At 53.9% G+C, this 17,841-nt stretch overlaps 5 protein-coding genes across 5 annotated transcripts; 4 read left to right on the top strand and 1 right to left on the bottom strand.

Moving 5' to 3' along the window:
- Window positions 1-59: 59 nt before the first annotated feature.
- On the bottom strand, window positions 60-3,700 carry GLOTRDRAFT_134779 (uncharacterized protein). The gene is made up of 14 exons (XM_007862313.1): window positions 3,403-3,700; window positions 3,250-3,310; window positions 3,085-3,187; window positions 2,984-3,031; window positions 2,880-2,927; window positions 2,804-2,817; window positions 2,641-2,748; window positions 2,558-2,580; window positions 2,414-2,494; window positions 2,086-2,354; window positions 1,874-2,019; window positions 1,722-1,797; window positions 1,164-1,661; window positions 60-1,091 (listed from the first exon to the last, which is right to left on the bottom strand). The coding sequence occupies exons 1-14, from the start codon at window positions 3,623-3,625 to the stop codon at window positions 345-347; spliced, it is 2,445 nt and encodes an 814-aa protein (XP_007860504.1). The 5' UTR covers window positions 3,626-3,700; the 3' UTR covers window positions 60-344.
- Window positions 3,701-4,158: 458 nt separating this feature from the next.
- On the top strand, window positions 4,159-6,950 carry GLOTRDRAFT_108760 (flavin-binding monooxygenase). Its single transcript, XM_007862312.1, has 14 exons — window positions 4,159-4,375; window positions 4,468-4,555; window positions 4,610-4,639; window positions 4,700-4,723; window positions 4,788-5,180; window positions 5,242-5,389; window positions 5,440-5,528; window positions 5,586-5,697; window positions 5,751-5,827; window positions 5,886-6,293; window positions 6,346-6,421; window positions 6,487-6,627; window positions 6,685-6,726; window positions 6,778-6,950. Exons 1-14 carry the CDS (start codon window positions 4,194-4,196, stop codon window positions 6,789-6,791), a joined length of 1,824 nt encoding a protein of 607 aa, XP_007860503.1. The 5' UTR covers window positions 4,159-4,193; the 3' UTR covers window positions 6,792-6,950.
- A 1,714-nt stretch (window positions 6,951-8,664) lies between these two features.
- Window positions 8,665-11,269, top strand: GLOTRDRAFT_134777 (FAD/NAD P-binding domain-containing protein; the record flags this gene model as incomplete). Its single annotated transcript, XM_007862311.1, has 15 exons — window positions 8,665-8,813; window positions 8,868-8,955; window positions 9,011-9,040; window positions 9,104-9,127; window positions 9,187-9,579; window positions 9,646-9,793; window positions 9,848-9,936; window positions 9,996-10,107; window positions 10,168-10,244; window positions 10,303-10,695; window positions 10,758-10,772; window positions 10,822-10,897; window positions 10,964-11,104; window positions 11,164-11,205; window positions 11,256-11,269. 15 exons carry the CDS (start codon window positions 8,665-8,667, stop codon window positions 11,267-11,269), a joined length of 1,791 nt encoding a protein of 596 aa, XP_007860502.1.
- Window positions 11,270-12,227: 958 nt separating this feature from the next.
- On the top strand, window positions 12,228-13,522 carry GLOTRDRAFT_51815 (FMN-linked oxidoreductase; the record flags this gene model as incomplete). The annotated part of the gene is made up of 5 exons (XM_007862132.1): window positions 12,228-12,419; window positions 12,479-12,577; window positions 12,631-13,167; window positions 13,224-13,333; window positions 13,388-13,522. Coding segments are annotated over exons 1-5 (1,062 nt in total), but the record flags the coding sequence as incomplete, so codon positions are not given.
- Window positions 13,523-13,693: 171 nt separating this feature from the next.
- GLOTRDRAFT_51814 (uncharacterized protein) lies at window positions 13,694-15,088 on the top strand. Its single transcript, XM_007862131.1, has 3 exons — window positions 13,694-13,941; window positions 13,992-14,006; window positions 14,072-15,088. The coding sequence occupies exon 3, from the start codon at window positions 14,123-14,125 to the stop codon at window positions 14,567-14,569; it is 447 nt and encodes a 148-aa protein (XP_007860322.1). The 5' UTR covers window positions 13,694-13,941; window positions 13,992-14,006; window positions 14,072-14,122; the 3' UTR covers window positions 14,570-15,088.
- The last annotated feature ends 2,753 nt before the right edge of the window (window positions 15,089-17,841 follow it).

The raw sequence follows: 17,841 nt of genomic DNA, 5'->3' as shown, positions 1-17,841 counted from the left end.
ATGCGCGTCCTGGTGTGAAGGGCCTATCCATGTCGATCCTCCCATGGGCTCAAGATAGTTGAGCATAACAGCTGAGCGCGGAGGAGAAAAGCAATGACTTCGGAGCTGGAGTCATCCTGAGGCTGGGAGTCATGATTGGAAGGGTAAGGTAAGAGATCCGGTCCGGAAACCCCGCGACACCTGAACACCGATAAGCACTACGAACACCTGCTGAATATTAATCGCATACTGCGTGATCATTGTTAGAGGGCATGGTCGAAATAAGACGACTCTCTGCGCAATAAAATTACACACCAAAAGTACAATTCCCGAGCCCCTGAACTCACTACTCCCTGAGTCCATCCCTACTTCCCCTCCGCATCCTCCTCGATATCCACCAACTCCCTCCCTTCCTCCACCATCTCCCCCTTCTTGCATCCCACAGCCCTCACAACGCCCGCCACGCCGGCTCTCAACACCGTCTCCGTCTTCATACTTTCCAGCACCACCACCGCCTGCCCCTCCTCCACGCGCTCGCCCACGCCCACACGTACCTCCACCACCAAACTCGGCATCGGCGCACGCAGCGCGCCCTTCGCCGCATTCAGCACGTCGCCGCCCAGGCTCAGCAGCCACTTCGGCGAAGGTAAGACGAGAGTGGATTTGCGCCCGTTGTGGAAGATGTGCAGCCGCTCCATAGTATTCGGCGAGCTCGAGGGGGGGACGTTAGGAGGTGGTGGCTGAGCCACGATCGTCGTGTTTGACGACTGTCCATTGACAGTGCTTGCAAGCTCCGTGAGTGACACGAGCCGCGCAGACATGCCTCTGAACTCGGTCTGGGATGATGCCGTCTGAACAGTGACGTCGAACACTCCACCCGGTTGGGGGACGACATGCACAGTGATGGGCTCTGCATTCTCACCCTCGTTCTGCAGGGTAATGATACGTCCCGCAGTGTCCCCGCCGAACCGCCTGGAGGTGAGGGATACCCACGGCGACGCCGACATACCATTACCGCGCAGCTGGGTCCGCAACGCCGCGAAGAGTGCCGCCTGCGCAAGCACTTCCGGCTCCGGCTCACCCACATTCGGGAACAGCTCCTCGAAATGTTTCTGACATTCAACAAAAAGAATCAGCAACCCAGACACTCCCTCCAAACATGAGACGGGCCGGAAAAGACCAACCGGAATGAACCCCGTCTCTACTTCCCCATCAATAAACGCGCCATGGCTGGCCAGGATGCGGAGGAACTCCACATTCGTCGATACGCCCACGACTTTATACTCCTCCAGCGCCTTGCGGAGCACTCGGAGAGCCTCGGTGCGGTCTCTCCCATGCACGACGAGCTTCGCGATCATCGGGTCGTAGAACACGCCAATCTGTGCGCCCGATCCGAAGCCTTGCTCGATCCTTACCGCCGGGGCCCCCTCTCCAGTCAGAGACGTGGAAGTAGAAGTAAAGGTCGACAAGGTGGGGTACAACGCGGCTTCTTCCTCCCTAAGCGCAGGCACGACGGCCGGCGCGAACGCACACGTCGGTTGGGGCGTGGAGAGGTACAGCAGCCGCCCCGAGTCCGGCAGGAAATTGTTGCGCGGGTTCTCAGCGTAGATGCGCGCCTCGAAGGCGTGCCCGTGCAGCGGGATTGCGGACTGCGACAGGGGGAGCGGGTTGCCCGCGGCGACCTACCAAGCGTGAGGGTAAGATGCCAGGGGAACGAGTGAGTGGGTCCGATATCACTATACCTCTAGTTGCCATTCGACCAAGTCGAGGCCTGTGATCATCTCCGTGACGGGGTGTTCGACTTGGAGTCTCGTGTTCCTACATCACCACCCAAGTAAGCAGAAAGTACGACGACGAAAAGACAATAGGAGGCTGATTATGTGGGACGACCTACATCTCCATGAAGTAAAACTCCTGTGTGTCGTTGTCAAAGATAAACTCAACCGTGCCGGCGCCGACGTAGTTCACCGCTCTAGCCGCAGCGACCGCCTTCGCGCTCAGGTCGGCCCTGAGCTCAGGTGACAGCCCCGGCGCCGGTGCCTACCACACACCAAATTAATTAGTCCTTACGATATCAAATGCAATCCATATCAACCAGCCGCTCACCTCCTCGATAATCTTCTGATTCCGCCTCTGCACCGAACAGTCCCGCTCCCACAGACTCACCACGCCCCCCTGCGTATCCGCGAACACCTGTACCTCCACATGCCGTGGCCGCGTAATGTACCGTTCTATCAGCACAGTGTCGTCGCCGAAGGACTTCGCCGACTCGCGCTTGGCGGAGGCGAGCGCATCAGAAAATGCAGAGGGGGAGTCGACGGCGCGCATTCCTTTGCCGCCGCCGCCGTGGGTGGCTTTGATGAGGACTGGGAAACCTGTTGGGAGGATGAGATGGAAATGAGGTGGGAGAGGAGATGGAACAGAGGAGACGCACCTATGCGCTTGGCTTCTTCGAGGAGGAAGTCGGGGTCTTGGTTGTTCCCGTGGTAGCCGGGTACGCATGGTACGCCAGCAGCTGGTGCAAACAGTCCTACATCGGTATCTGGGGTTCATCTGTTAAGAGCGAAATGAGAAGTACCTATCATGATATTCTTCGACTCGCTATACGCGTTGTCGCGGTCATGGAGAAGGCCATTACCTCGGCGTGGGGATAGAGCTCACCTCTTCGACCCCATGCTGACGATGGCGCTCGCGGGTGGCCCGATGAAGACGATGCCTTCCTCCGACAGACGCTCCGCGAATTTGGCGTTCTCGCTCAGGAAACCGTATCTGTGTCCCCATAGCTGTCAGTGCACCAGGAAAGTACGCAAGGAAAGGTGATTACCCTGGGTGGACCGCCTAAAGAAAGGGTTCATTCGGTCAGTTAGAAAGAGGCCAGGATAGTAGACAGAAGGACTGACCTGTGCGCCGCTTCGCCTGCATACATCGATGATTTTCTCGATACGAAGCTATTTCGAAGGTTGGCGCTGCCTTCCAGAAGAGCTTCTACCTGGATGAGACGTACATAGCTCTCCGCTGAAGGTGCGGGGCCGATACAGTAAGCCTCATCTGCCTACGGGTGCATGTGAGACCCACATACAAACATCTGGCGTGTGCGGACTTTACCATCTTCACATGCATTGAATCTGCATCGACATCAGAGTAGACAGCGACGGTCTTGATGCCCAGCTTCTTCGCCGTTCGGATGACACGGCATGCAATCTCACCTCTGGTCGTTTGTTCTGTCAGCAGAGGGAAAGGTGGAAGAGAACGAGTAAGGAATGTGCATACCTGTTCGCTATGAGAATCTTGTCGAAATGTGGTTTCCTTGTTCGAAGGGAAACGGTGCCTTCTGGGGGGGGGGAGGGGAATAAGGGGAAGTTAGTTGCGAAATATCCGCCTTACGCCTCCTCTACCACCACCATACTGGACTTCTGCTCTTACCTGCAGCCGTAGCGAGCGCCCTCGCCTGCGTCGACGAGCCGGGGAACGGTGACGACTTCCGCAGCCCAGACATACCTATCCTCCCTTCGAGCGATACATTCTGCTCTGATACCCTGGGCAGCCGCGGTCTCAGCTGAGAATTCGTGAAAGCGCGAGCCGGCTGAATGCTCCCTCCACCAACATTCACGCGGCGTATCGCGGACGGACGTGTAGCAGGCTTCATACTATATCGCAATGGCGCTTCAAATGAGTTGGCGGGAGTAAAGGCGTGGGCGCCGAACACGACAACGACGACGACGGCCAACACGTCTCAGTCACGTATGTCATCAGCTGACCGCGGTTGACGTCCTCGACTTGGAACAAGATCCGAGAGCCTTCCCCGTGCCTTCTGCGCCGATCCCTACGGCATCGTCGACCCCGAGCACTGTCGAAGCAGACACCCTTGATGATACGAGCTCTTCGTTTCACGACGTTGTCTGCTCATTGCTGCTCAGGCTAGCTTTCATTTCTACGTTCTCATGGCATTACTGTTTACTGCTTTCGACGACGACCAGCGTAAATGCTTTTGGCAATAAGGAGCTGCCCTGCTGCTCGTGACTCGACTTTGACAGTGACGAGCCCGAATCTCGCACAGCAACCCTAGTATTTCAATCTCGCTGCCGTTCCGTACAACCCTGCTAAACCGATTTCCCGCTTGGGTCAGATGAGGGCCGCTAGCCATAATCTATATACCCCCCCCCCGCACTTATCTACCCCGCCCCCGCACCTTTCCCCGCATCTTCCCCGCCGTCATGTCTTCGGGAGTCCTCCACACGTTGAGCGCGGCCGCCCCTGAGCCGACGACAAGCACTGCCGGCATCAATGGCGCTGCACCCACTGGGTATAAGCTCGGCGAGTTCTGCATCGATGAGTATAGGCCTATCAAGGTCGTTTGTATCGGTGCGGGGTTTAGCGGGATTGCTGCGGGGATTCGGTAAGTGTTCGCACTTTGCACGACACCTGGTATTTGGGTCCAGCTCCGTGGGGTGAACCCGTGAGCGAGTGAGGTACTGACGACCCGACCAGGTTTCCACAGAAGGTGCCGAATGTGAATTTGACGATATACGACAAGAACCCAGGGGTGGGCGGCGCTTGGTATTTGAACAAGTACCCTGTAAGCTAGCCATAAATCGAGACTCGATGCGTAGGCTGACATCTCTTGCGCAAGGGTCTGGCTTGTGACATACCTTCCCACTGTGTACGTCGCACACTCCCCGCATAGGTTTGAAGGTTGATCTAACCGGCCATGCATATCTAGTACCAATACACATTCGAGGAGAACGTAAGTCCCCCCTTTGCCTCCCGATCAAACGCCGACAAGTTCATTCTTATGTTACTGTACTCAGACCAACTGGTCAGCGTTCTACGCCCCCGGCCCGGAGATCCGCGCGTACCTCGAGCGCGTGGCGGACAAGTACAAAGTGCACAAGTACCTGAAGCTCTCGCACGAGCTCACAGGCGCCTACTGGGACGAGCGCAAATCACACTGGCGGTTGACCCTCCGCCGGTTGTCTCCCAATTCAACGCCGGAGAATCCGCAGTACGAAGACATCGAGGACACGGCGGACGTGCTGTTCTCGTCTTTGGGCGCGCTCGGGCGGTGGAAATGGCCGGATATCCCTGGGCTGAGTGAATTCAAAGGGAGGGTGCTGCACAGCGCGCAGTGGGATGTTACGGACGGGCATTGGGAGGAGGGCGTGCGGGACTGGGGGGACAAGAAGGTTGGCGTGATCGGTGTTGTGAGGCTAATTTTCTCCGTTTTGTGGTGCGGGAAGGTGTTGATATGGGTTTGATACAAAGGGAAGCTCGGCGATACAGATCGTGCCTGCACTGCAGCCTAAGGTGAAGCAGGTGGTGAACTTTGTGCGTGGGAAGACATGGCTCGCGACGCCGTTCTCGGGCGAGAAGATGGCGGAGCTGCTGAAGAGGGATGCAGGCGCTGCAAACTGTGTGTGCAGGGTCATTTCGTCTCTTCCCCCGTGCTGACGCGTCGCACAGATAAGTTCAGTGATGAAGATAAGAAGCGCTTCAAGGAGGACCCGGAGTTTTACAGGAAGTTCCGGCACGAGCTTGAGTCGGATTTGAACGTACGTCCGGACTCCTGCGCGACACGCTGACACCGAACCTGAACGAATCGTGCACAGTCCGTACACGGCGCGACCCTTCGCGGGAGCGCGCAGCAGCAAGGGGCACGAGAGGCTTTTAAGGAGAATATGATGAAGAAGTTGGCGAAGAAGCCGTGGATCGCGGAGCACAGTCCGTTCTTCCCGGTATTTGTATCCCGCGTCAACTCACATAATTGGGGACAGTCATACCCGACTTTGCGGTGGCGTGCAGACGGCTGACGCCAGGACCTGGTTATCTGGAGTCGCTTTGTGAGGACAACGTGAGTCTCTTAGCATGGACCGTGACATGAGAGGAGTCGTTGACGATGGGGAGCACAGGTGACCTTCGAGACGAACGAAATCAAGCGCGTGACGCCGACCGGCATCGAGATGACGGATGGACGACACTACGAGCTGGACGTGATCGTCTGCGCGACGGGCTTCGACACGTCCTTCAAATACCCCTTCCCTTTCGTCGGGCGCGGGGGCGTCACCCTCCACGAGAAGTTCACGCCGCATCCCCGCACGTACATGGGTATGTGCGTCGACGGATTCCCGAATTGGTTCCAGAGCCTCGGGCCGAACTCGGGCGTCGGTTCCGGCAGCTTGTTGGTGATTATTGAACGACAGCTGGAGTACTGTGTGCAGGCCACATTGAAGATGCAGAGAGAGCGGTTGAAGGTGGTGGAGGTGAAGAAAGAAGCGGTGGATGATTTCGATGAGTATTTGGAGGCGTACTTCCCCAAGGTGAGTCGATCGTTCGGTTGGTGAACCTGCGAAAAGACTGATGATGAGGTAGACCGTCTACAGCGAGAAGTGTAGGTCTTGGTACAAGATGGGTAAGGAGGAAGGCCGCGTAGTCGGACTTTGGCCAGGTACGTGCATCTCTGCACTCTACATCTGACGATCGGGCTCACATTGCGACCTTCGTCCTGTGTAGGATCATGTTTGCACGCAGTCCGAGCTCTCGCGCACCCCCGCTGGGAGGACTTCGACTACGAGCTCGCCGACCCGGTCAAGAACAGGTTCTACTGGCTCGGCGACGGGCAGACGTATAACGAGAAGACGATGACGGGCGATCGTGAGTGGATCTGCTGTACGTTCCTCCCGTAAAGGACTCTCATCGACTTGGTAATAGGTGCTTGGTATTTGAGCCCGGAGGAAGTGGATATACCGCCTAGTAAGTCTGCCGCCGGCCGCGATCGTGGAGATGCTCTGATGACATTTCAAGTTCCCAAGGATTAAATAGTTCCGGGACTAGCTTTAGGACGATGTGTGTACGGGGGTTTTGGGGTTATAAACGTGGTGTAGAATAGATAGGTCTGGTCAGCTCGTGTAACATCTGAATTTTTCATGATCATGCTGAATGGATAGAAATGAATGGCCGCCTAATGCGTTCTGATCGCGAGACTTTTGATTCTGCAAGATGGCCCCCATCAGATCGACGAAAAAAGCTCTTGACCTTGTTCAATTGAAGTTATCACCCATACTAGAATTTCAATCGCTGCCAACCTGTCACTTCCGATGCCCAGCTGCAGCACCACTCGGACTACAAGTTACCTGATCATGACCAGTCATCGTGGGCGATGCTGCCAAGTTCTGAGAGCCTAAATAATCAGTCTTGGCTTCACTTGCAAAGACGCTATGTTCAACCTCGTGTACATGTATGTACAAGCTTTACCGAGAGGATGTTTGTGGAAAATTCAACAGTACTACTGTACGAGTTTCCAAAAACTGAAGTTGGAGACTGTATCATCAGTGTATGCAGTTATCAATAATTATAAGTACCCTCGTATATAGATTTATGCAGAGAAATTGGGGGATTCGTTGTCCTCTCAGGGAACATTCGCGTCGTACGAAGGCATGGTGATGCATGACACTGTTAACGCGAAGTGGAGTGGTACCTTGGACTTCGGTGATGAATGATGCAAACTTGAAGCAAGAGAGCCGTAGTTGTATTCGGGTGGCAGTGTTGTCTCTGGATGACTTGGAGTTGGGGAATAACGTCAATGTATGTACCATCTAAGAGGGTTATGATTTACTTTGCATGGCAGCTCAACTGGGCAAGTCTAGTGGGATGTGGCCGGTTTGTTCTCACGCCACATGAATTTCCGTTCGGGGATGTCCGATGCCTAAGCTTAGGCTGCTTAGCTGCTGCTTATGATCTCTCCTTGCGTTACGGTCTTCATGCACGTACAGGGACATGCAACTATTATGTCAACATGCTTGCTGTGTGCAGTATCGCCTCATGAGAGGCGGGCTCTCGAAGCCAGGTTAATAATCCACCTACGTGAACTTCGAGCACGGTGCTGGCGAGGCACACGTTCTGGTTCATCATGATACGGGTTCGAACTTGGTCTTTTGCCTGGTACCAGCCATATTCACCAGCATCAGCTCCCCTCAATGAAGCACCGAGCCTACTATACGCTTGACTAGCTAGGGTGAGAGAGCCGTCCAGTCATTCTGCTTGATAAGAGGGTAGCACTGCCCAATGCTACCACCTAGATTCCTTCGCAGCGTCATTCCTCCGCCATCACGGACGATAACCCATGTAATATGAGATCTAAAAGTGTGCGGCCCGTACCCACCCGACCACCTCGATTTAAACTTGCAAGAAGACCCGAGAGGTTTCTGAGCTTCCTCGTGCTGGGGCCAGGGTTTGGCTGAAGAATGGAAAGCACAGAAATTGTTACGTATCAGGGACGATCTTCGTCTTCTCTATAACTCCCCTCCCCGTCTAGCCCAATGAACTTCGATCCATTTCCACTTTGCTGACTATGACTGGCAAAGACAGAGAAGAGAAGCAATGCAGCGGCACCGCAGGTCCTCGCTAGTCGTACACTGACTCACTGACTCGCACTAGCTAGCCCCTTGTGGAACACGCAAGCTTGGCGTCTGCTGCCGCGGACGTACGTGTCCTCTGTGGTACGTCGATCCCACTGACTTCTGGTGGCAGGCTCATGCTTTGCATTCCGTTTGGATTTCAATGAGTAATCGAACAGAAGCCATGTAGTCAGCTCTTTTGTCGGGATCAGGACGTCATACAACAGTATATATACCCCCCTTCACCCAAGTGGTACCCCCATTGCTTGCTTCGGCGTGTCTTCTCCTGCCCATCATGTCCGACGGCGCATCTACGACCGAGCCAATTATGAGCGCACCTGAGTTTCCCGAGTACAAGCCGGGCGAGTTCTCTATTGATGAGTACAGGACTATCAAGGTTGTCTGTATTGGCGCGGGCTTCAGCGGCATTGCTGCAGGAATTCGGTAGGTCCTTGAACACGTTTGACAAGAGTAGGTGAGGGTTTGACGGATACTCAGGTTTCCGCAAAAGGTACCCAATGTGAATCTGACGATATATGACAAGAATCCAGCAGTGGGCGGTACTTGGTACCTGAACAAGTACCCCGTAAGCTGTCCGTCTCTCTGGCTCGACACCCCTATGCTGATATCTCTTATGCTAGGGCCTGGCTTGCGACCTTCCTTCCCACACTGTAGGTCCCACTCACCCCCACTTTGTGTGGTAGGTTGACGTTATATTAACCACTCGTATATAGTACCAATATACCTTTGAAGAAAATGTAAGTCCGTTTACTATCCTCCGAAAAAAGCCGATCTACAATCCCTTCCTTACCTCCAGACTGACTGGTCGGCATTCTATGCCCCTGGTCCCGAGATCCGTGCTTACCTCGAACGCGTCGCGGACAAATACAAAGTGCACAAGTATCTCAAGCTATCGCACGAGCTCACAGGCGCGTACTGGGACGCGCAGAATTCACAGTGGCGCCTGACGCTCAGGCGACCTTCCCCGAACTCCACGCCAGAGAATCCGCAGTATGAGGATATTGAAGACACGGCGGACGTGCTGTTCACGAGTCTCGGTTCACTTGGCCGATGGAGTTGGCCGGACATCGCAGGACTGTCCGATTTCAAGGGTCGGGTGCTGCACAGCGCGCAATGGGACGTTACTGACGGCCATTGGGAAGAGGGCGTACGTGATTGGGGGGACAAGAAGGTCGGAGTAATTGGCGTGGTAAGTGCCCCCCTCCCTTGTCTTACTTGACGCAGCACGGCGGATGTTAACGGGGCTTGGACACAGGGAAGTTCCGCGATTCAGATTGTGCCCGCGCTGCAACCGAAGGTGAAACAGGTAGTGAATTTTGTGCGCGGGAAGACATGGCTCGCGACACCGTTCTCGGGCGAGAAGATGGCGGAGCTGTTGAAGCTCAATCCCGGTGCTACGAACTGTGCGTGCGAGTCGGCCTCATTCTCTGCTCTCACACCGACAACAAGCTACATAGATAAGTTCACCGCACAGGACAAGAAACGCTTCAAGGAAGACCCGGAGTTTTACAGGAACTTCCGACACGAGCTGGAAGCTGATTTGAACGTTCGTCATTTTCAATTTCATTCCTCCGTCTTTCTTCTACCCAGCTTACCATGACGTAGTCCATCCACGGCGTGACGCTGCGAGGGAGTACGCAGCAGCAAGGTGCTCGCGAGGCGTTCAAGGAGAACATGAAGAAAAGATTGGGGAAGAAGCCATGGATAGCGGAGCACAGTGCGTTTCTGGCTGTTCCGACACCTGCTCTGTCTCTAAATTTGCTACCGTCATGTCCAGTTATCCCCGATTTTCCGGTCGCGTGCCGCCGACTGACGCCCGGGCCCGGATATCTCGAGGCGCTGTGCGAGGATAATGTGGGTATTCTGTGCTGCCAACATAATTTAGACTGGAGACATTGACTGTGACACACAGGTGACGTTTGAGACGTCGGAGATTAAGCGGGTGACGCCGACCGGGATTGAGATGGCGGACGGGCGACACTACGAGCTGGACGTGATCGTCTGCGCGACGGGCTTCGACACGTCCTTCAAGTACCCGTTCCCCTTCGTCGGACGCGACGGAGTCACCCTACAGGACAAGTTCACGCCTCACCCGAAAACATACTTGGGCATTTGCGTCGACGGGTTCCCCAACTGGTTCCAGAGCCTTGGGCCAAACTCGTTTGTTGGCTCGGGGAGTTTGGTGTTGATTATCGAGCGGCAACTGGAGTATTGCGTGCAGGCGACGCTGAAGATGCAGAGGGAAAGACTTCGGAGTATGGAGGTGAAAAAGGCAGCGGTGGACGACTTTGATGAGTATTTGGAGGTGAGATTTAGCGCGCGCGATGTTGAGATCTGGAATACGCACTCATGATTTCGTTTCTAAAGGCGTATTTTGCGAAAGTGGGGTCGATTTTTAGTCCGCCGAGCGAGACTGACGTACGCTCTGCAGACCGTTTTCAGCCAGAAGTGTCGATCCTGGTATAAGATGGGCAAGGAGGAGGGCCGCGTAGTTGGTCTCTGGCCCGGTGCGCACGTTACTTCAGTCACCTTCATTGGGATCGAGCCTGATATGTCAATTCCGCCATATATAGGATCATGTCTGCATGCAGCCCGCACACTGGCACATCCTCGCTGGGAAGACTTCGATTATACCCTGTTGGAGCCCATCAAGAATAGGTTCCACTGGCTTGGGGACGGGCAGACGTATAACGAGAAGACCAATTCAGGCGATCGTGAGTAGAGATGGTATGGCTACTTGGAGTGTTGCTCGCTGATGGGTTCACACGGTTAGGTGCTTGGTACTTGAGCCCAGAAGAAGTGGACATACCACCTGGTCAGTCGCACGTTAACTGATGATGCACTTTTATCTCATATCCTGAGTAGTTCCCAAAGATTAGGAGTGTTTGCTCGGTGCGGTCAGTTACAAACTGCCTGTAAGTCCGCGACTACATGGGACCCCAACAAAAGTCTGTTGTACGCTATAGCCGCCGTTCAGGTCTGTGTACATCTATCTCTTGTGTGTGCTGGATGCGAGGGAATATAGACGCACATGGGCCACCCATTGACCGAAGATCAACGAATGTAAGGCACTCTCGGGTAGGCTACTTTGGGCTATGGCTCCAGCGCTCATAGGCAAACTCTGCGGGTGCTGTGGTACTTCGACACCTCGAAGTCGGTGTCCATAGTCAACCATTTTTTTATGCAATGGTCTCTGGAACTCTGTCCTACGAGTGCAATCTCGGTTCGTCCGGGAAAGGCATCGAGCTTTGTGTACTCTAGATTATCAACGACAACCTACTGTATGCTCGGTTCAACCCTGTCGAATGGGCCACCGCCCTCCGACCCCAGATCTTATAGCTATATCATGATCAAAAGTATGCATTAACATCCGTACCATCTTATGTCGGCACTTGAATTCGTCTCCCTGTCGATTTACTCAGATGTCAACGACGCAGCGCTGCCAGCTGTTCCCGCCGTAGAGCTGCCACTCATAAGCAGAACCCTCGCCTTTGGGCTGGAATTATAAGATCGACGTACTAAGTGCTGTACAAGATGACCTCCATGCATGTACCATACCGATGATACCGTGTATCATACAGTGTATGAAGATTAAACGCACTAAGACTAGTTGCAGCAGGCCACGGACTTTAGACCTATTTTGACGACTGTTTGATGTGAGGGGAACGTTGGGGAACGTCGCTGAAATTTGGTAGATGTATGCATGTACATAACCCACTGTAGCCAAATCCAATCTCTTTGTGGCTTGAGCCGTCGTATTGTGGCCCAACACTTCCCACGCCACAGCATTCTCCCCCCAAAATATCCGATCCTCTCTTGCGCTCGCCAGCTGAGTCTGGCCGTTGCTTATGATCTTCTCTTGGGCTAAGGTCTTCAAGGACGCAGCAAGACCGACTATTAAGATGTCTCGACGTTCTCTCTCTACTTCTCCGCCTGCGCGAGAGGCCAAACGCCCTAGACTGGATCATCTCACCTCCGAAGACTTCAAGCACGGTGTGGTCTTAGCACCTATGGTTCGTTCCGGTGCCTGTAGGTTCGACTTCGTCTTTTGTTTGCTGGTATCGACACTGAATTTATGGCTAATGAAGTGCCGACACGACTGTACGCGCTAAAGCACGGGGCGAAGCTGGTCTGGGGGCCGGAGATAGTCGATAAAGCTATTCTGCATGCTGAGAGGGTGGTGGATCGTGAGCATGGACCCATTACTCCGTTAGATATCCTTTAACAATTCATCCTCCAGCCGCGACCGGCGTCGTCTCATATAATGGGAAATCCAAAGCGATGTTCACCACACATCCCGTCGAAAAACCCTACCTGATCTACCAAATCGGCTCAGCGGACCCGGACACTGCGCTCCAAGCAGCCCAGACGGTGCTACAAGACGTGTCTGGCGTTGACCTCAACTGCGGCTGCCCGAAACCGTTCTCCACACATGCTGGGATGGGTGCTGCTCTCCTCTCGACCCCCGATCTGCTCTGTTCTATCCTCACCAAGCTACGGCAGAATCTCCCGGAACATATAACCGTGTCAGCGAAAATAAGGTTGTTACCCGACCAGAAGGATACTCTTGACCTCGTGAAGAAGATAGTTGATACGGGGATCAGCTGCTTGACAGTCCACTGCCGGACGAGGAACATGAGGCCGAAGGAGCGCGCCCTGATTGAGCGCCTGCGGGAGATTGTCGAGTTTGTGGAGGGCATGGGAAAAGGAGTAGCGGTCATTGCGAACGGGGATTGTGTGTGTTACGAGGATGCGAAGAGAGTGCGAGAGATCACAGGTATGTTGCTTTCACTCCCAGGCCTTGTATGGAATATGAAGGGAGCGTACGTCCAGGCGCACATTCCGTTATGATTGCGACCGCGGCAGAGTCAAATCCTACCTGCTTCGACCCCACACCCCTTACAGACCTTGAGAAGACCCTCGTACCTCCCTACATTCGCATGGTACGTCCCTTACTCTGGCTCTACTCCATCACTCAACCACGCCTCATGCGATAGTGTAAATACCTCGACAACCACTGGTCCTCCACAAAGTGGTGCGTAGCCCAATTTAAGGGCCTGCACCCGAACATCCCCAAAGCCGAGCACAAAGCCATCCACGACGCCATCGCCCAGTCCAAATCGTACGCCGACGCGGAACGGCTCCACCTCATCGGTCCGGATGGGAAATGGGACGGTGAGGAGGTGTTCGGCGAGGTGGTGAGGATCATCGAGGGACGGAAGCTTGGCACGCACAGCGCGAGCAGTCTCGAGGACGTGCCCCGGTCAGCGCCTACGGCCCAGCCTCAGCGCTCTCAGGGGCAGGATGAGTCGAATGAAGTCGAGGAGACTTCTCTTGTGTCGACGCCGCAGAACACGCAGAACCCGGAACCCCCAAGTTCGGGCGCGCCACTTGGGCTAGCGAACGAGTTGAGGGTGAATTTGCCCGCTGCTGTGACCGGCAGGGATGCGCCGACGCCGACGCCAGGCGGGGGTGTGCCTCTGCCTGCGTTGGGCGCGTGACGTCTGCACTCGGGAACGGGTAGGAGAGGTATCTACTTCGCTCTCGCCTTGTATGTATCGGTTACATCCATTGCAGTTGCGATCTAACGCCAGGAAACAGTTCGCTGCAAAAGAGGCGAGTCTTGTTTATTGAGTACTATTGTGGCAGCGGCACGTTGTCCCTAATTTCGTCTATGACAGTGTCGAGTTGCTTGGCTTCTGCGGGAGGTTTATACTGAAGCGTGTCGCTCGATGTTCATAAACTTTTGGACTTTCCCACCTGCTTTATTACGCTATGTACGACCTAGTCGCGGTGTATACCGTCTTCATGTAGCCCCCAGCGAACTGGCAGGTTCTCCGACCGTCCCCAAACTCCATTTTCGCCTGCATCCCCCCGTTCCCTCACGGCGCCATGTTCAAAATTCCGGGCGGCTCTCCCATAGCAATGCTCGAACTAATTTTTTCCATTTGCCTATCATCTGCGCTGAAACTGAACATCGGATGATCGTTAGTTTTGTAAGGGGTGATTTTCGTCTACATCGGTTTTCGAGGAAGGCGGGCAGAAGTTTATGTGGCCGCGGTTCTGTCCGATCACGAGGAGCGAAGTCGACACCATCGAAGGTCATGCTGGTCATAGCAGGAAAAAGCAGTTCGTCTACGAGCGCCTCCAAGAAATACAGAGCCGTGTGTTGGCCGTGAAGATGCAAATGCTGTAGATGCACGAGCGTTCCCGTGCTACGCTCGGACTCAACCTTCGTGTGCAGGTAGGTGAAAGGGAGGTAGTTCGCCCATGACCCGTATTCCCTTTTACGAAGATCGTAAAGGAGTGCGGGATTGCTTTTCGGTAGATCATTAATGACGGGTTGGCGTGTTGTCCACGCCCGAAGATCGAGTTCGGAGACTTTGATAGTGTGGAAGTGTTGCGCGCCGCCCTGCGACCGTTGAAAAAAGTCAATGATACCTAAGAAAAGAGATCCGCGGTCCGACACAGAGCCAGTGGTGATATGAACAGAAAGACTGAGCCCGTGAATTGGCTCAAGGCGTGATAGCAAGGCCATACAGCTAGCGGGGTCGTTCGTCAATCGCAATGACTTGAGCGCACGTAGCTTGATTATGCCGTCTGACGATGACGAAGCTGACTCCTCATCCGCATATCCATCCTCGTCCCCCTCGTCCCCCTCGTCCCCTTCGTCCCCTTCTTCCCCTTCTTCCCCTTCTTCCCCTTCTTCCCCTTCTTCCCCTTCTTCCCCCTCGTTCCCGTCGTATACATCGTTGTCGTTGTCGTCCCGCTCACTCCCTTCCTCAATCTCGGGAGACCAAGAGACAGCTGAAGAAAGCTCAAGATCTCCTATAGATGGCATCCTGCACAGTGCCGAGAGAATGAAGTCCACCGTAAGCTTGGGCCGACGCATGTAAGAGTACCGATCATTGGGATTTGGTGAAGAACAATGGAATGATTTCAGCTGAGGAAGGCACGAAGTCCCAAGCAGACACATTGCTTCGGCGCTTCTCGTGACTTCGAGAGTCTCCAGGGCAGGAGTGTAAAGTCGTGAGAGCTCTCGAGGAAACGGGCCTGAGAGCATTAAATGTTTGAGACAAGGAGCATGCAAGCGGAAGTCCACCAAAGAAGTGTCAGCGGGGCGTCTCATGATTGTATAAGAAAACGAGAGGAGTCTTTCCGCATGTTCCTGCACAAGATGTAGTATTTCTCCTCCCGCCTTGGTTCGTTTTTCGGCGCGCCAGTCATAAGTTGATGATTCATTGTTTATCAAGAGAGTGACACTGAAAAGATGATTGACTGATAACTCGAGAATCTTCCTCGTGAGCTCGACATTCTTGGGATTGTGGATCTCGGTCCATAACTGTGGGTCTCGGAAAGCCACCCAGCGCCATTTCTGACAAACCTGTGCAAGACGGAATACAGCCACGCTGCCATCCTTCGCAGAGTACTCGCGGAATATACAGGACAGGGAGTCAGCTGACAAACGGGAGAGAGTGAGTAGTGCGTTGCGGCGTGCATTTCGGGCATGGTGGCGTTGTCTCCTGGCCTCTCGTATCAGTGCGAGCTGACGCTCCACAGCCTCCTCTTGTTTCTTATCGTCCTCCTCCTCTTGATCTAATTTCTCAGTAGCATCTGGAGACACCTCGCGAGCGTCTCCCATACTCGGCTCTGGCTGTTCTTCGATACCGGAAGCTAGAGCTGGAGCTGGAGATGCATCTCGGGAAAGAGGCACTGGGGGAGGACCCCGGCATACTGGTATATATGTTTGATCCTAGTGCGGACATAAATGGCCAATCTTGAGGCCCTATGTCGGATATTTAGGCGGACATAAAGCCCAAAATTTCGGTCCATGTCCGGTATATCACGGCGGACACAAGGGCCTTGCCGGTCTTGGTGTCCGATCACCTGGCGGACATACCAAGTCATCGAAGTGTCACACCCAGTAGTCCTTGTACTAGGTTGAGTGGTGTCTCTTATGCTTCTCAGTCAACTGTCAGCTCGTCTCGTGTATATCCAGGTATATCCTCAGCAACGGTGAATGAAATGCAAGCTTTGGAGACAGTGGTGGATCTTAGGAAGACTGAAATACAATATCCCGGAGTAATCATGTCACGATCTACTCGTTGCAGCATTGGGCGTGTGCTGGTTTCGAGGTTGGATCCGTTTGGCGGACACACCGGGGGGCGCCCGAGCATAGGTCACTTATGCGGACATAAGCAGCCCAATTTGGGCTGACTGGATCCTAGAGGCGGACATATCCGGTCCAAATGTGTGAGGCCATAAGGGCCGAAAATCGGGCACTTAGGATCAAACATCAGTACCCATATGCCGGGGTCCTACTGGGGGGTCTTCGGATTTATTTCGCGCCGGCATATCGGTAGGATCGCTTTTTTGCCCTAGTTGCACGGTCCTTCACAGCCAGGCTCTGACAACACACGCACCAAGTGAGAACTCAACAGAACATACATGTAGTGGTTAAGATCACAGAACGTACCCGGAGAGGGAGAGATGCTTCGAGGTCACGGCGCAGTTGTGGGCGACTGTGGACAGCGTGTTTGCAGGCGACGCTGATGGCGGCTCCGAGTTTACGTACAAACATCGTCGACGTCAAATCATCTGGAATTCTCCGTAAACGAACATGTCGCACGTACAGCCAGTACAATTGTCTCAGAAAGCCCACGCATGCAACTTCAGCTTCAAGTTGAGCACCAGTAGTAAGCAATCTGAGATAGGGGTGCTCATTTTTGGTGTCCAGCTGAGTGACAGCGGGCCCGGGCTGATTGAGACTCGAGACTACAGGACCCCTGATAATAGGTATCAAGGCTTTGTGGAAACGCGGACAAATCAAGCCAAATTAGACCTCACCAGGCCTTATTTTTCGCGGACAGAAAGGCCCAAAAACAGGTGCACGTCTGATTTTTTCGCGGACATATATACCATGCGCTATCGATGCCTTATGCTTGTGTGGACATCTATAGTCTCGTGGTCCAGGGGTTACCGATTGAGCCATGTATGATTGGTTGATTCCTGGATACTAGGTTCGATTCTCCATCTAGGCATGTCTTTTTTTTCAACTTTTTCTCTATACGATGGATGTGGCCATTGTGGGTCCCTATCCCATCTCATAGTAGACTATGTCTATCCAGCATTTATTAAGTTATTGTAGTTCACATACTAGAAACATGACTGTTTCTATTTAACGAGTTCCATCTCGAATCGGAGATGGCGGAGTTGGCTCCCGCAGTGGAAGAACTGGCAAAATTCCGCCGCAAACGCAAGGCGGCGAGCGGTGTGGACATGATTTCTGACGGTGAATAGAGTGGTGCTATAGATATACATTACTAGAAGAGCAAAATTGATACATTTTAATGCCTTATCCTACAGTGCGGACAAAGGTCTTGTAAGCAGAGCCCTGATCAGAATCGCGGACATTTTCGGCCAAAATCCGCTCAGGCCACATTTTTCGCGG

Source organism: Gloeophyllum trabeum (assembly GCF_000344685.1).
Source record: "Gloeophyllum trabeum ATCC 11539 unplaced genomic scaffold GLOTRscaffold_00001, whole genome shotgun sequence".
NCBI lineage: Eukaryota > Fungi > Basidiomycota > Agaricomycetes > Gloeophyllales > Gloeophyllaceae > Gloeophyllum > Gloeophyllum trabeum.
This window is presented reverse-complemented; position numbering and strand designations above follow the sequence as displayed.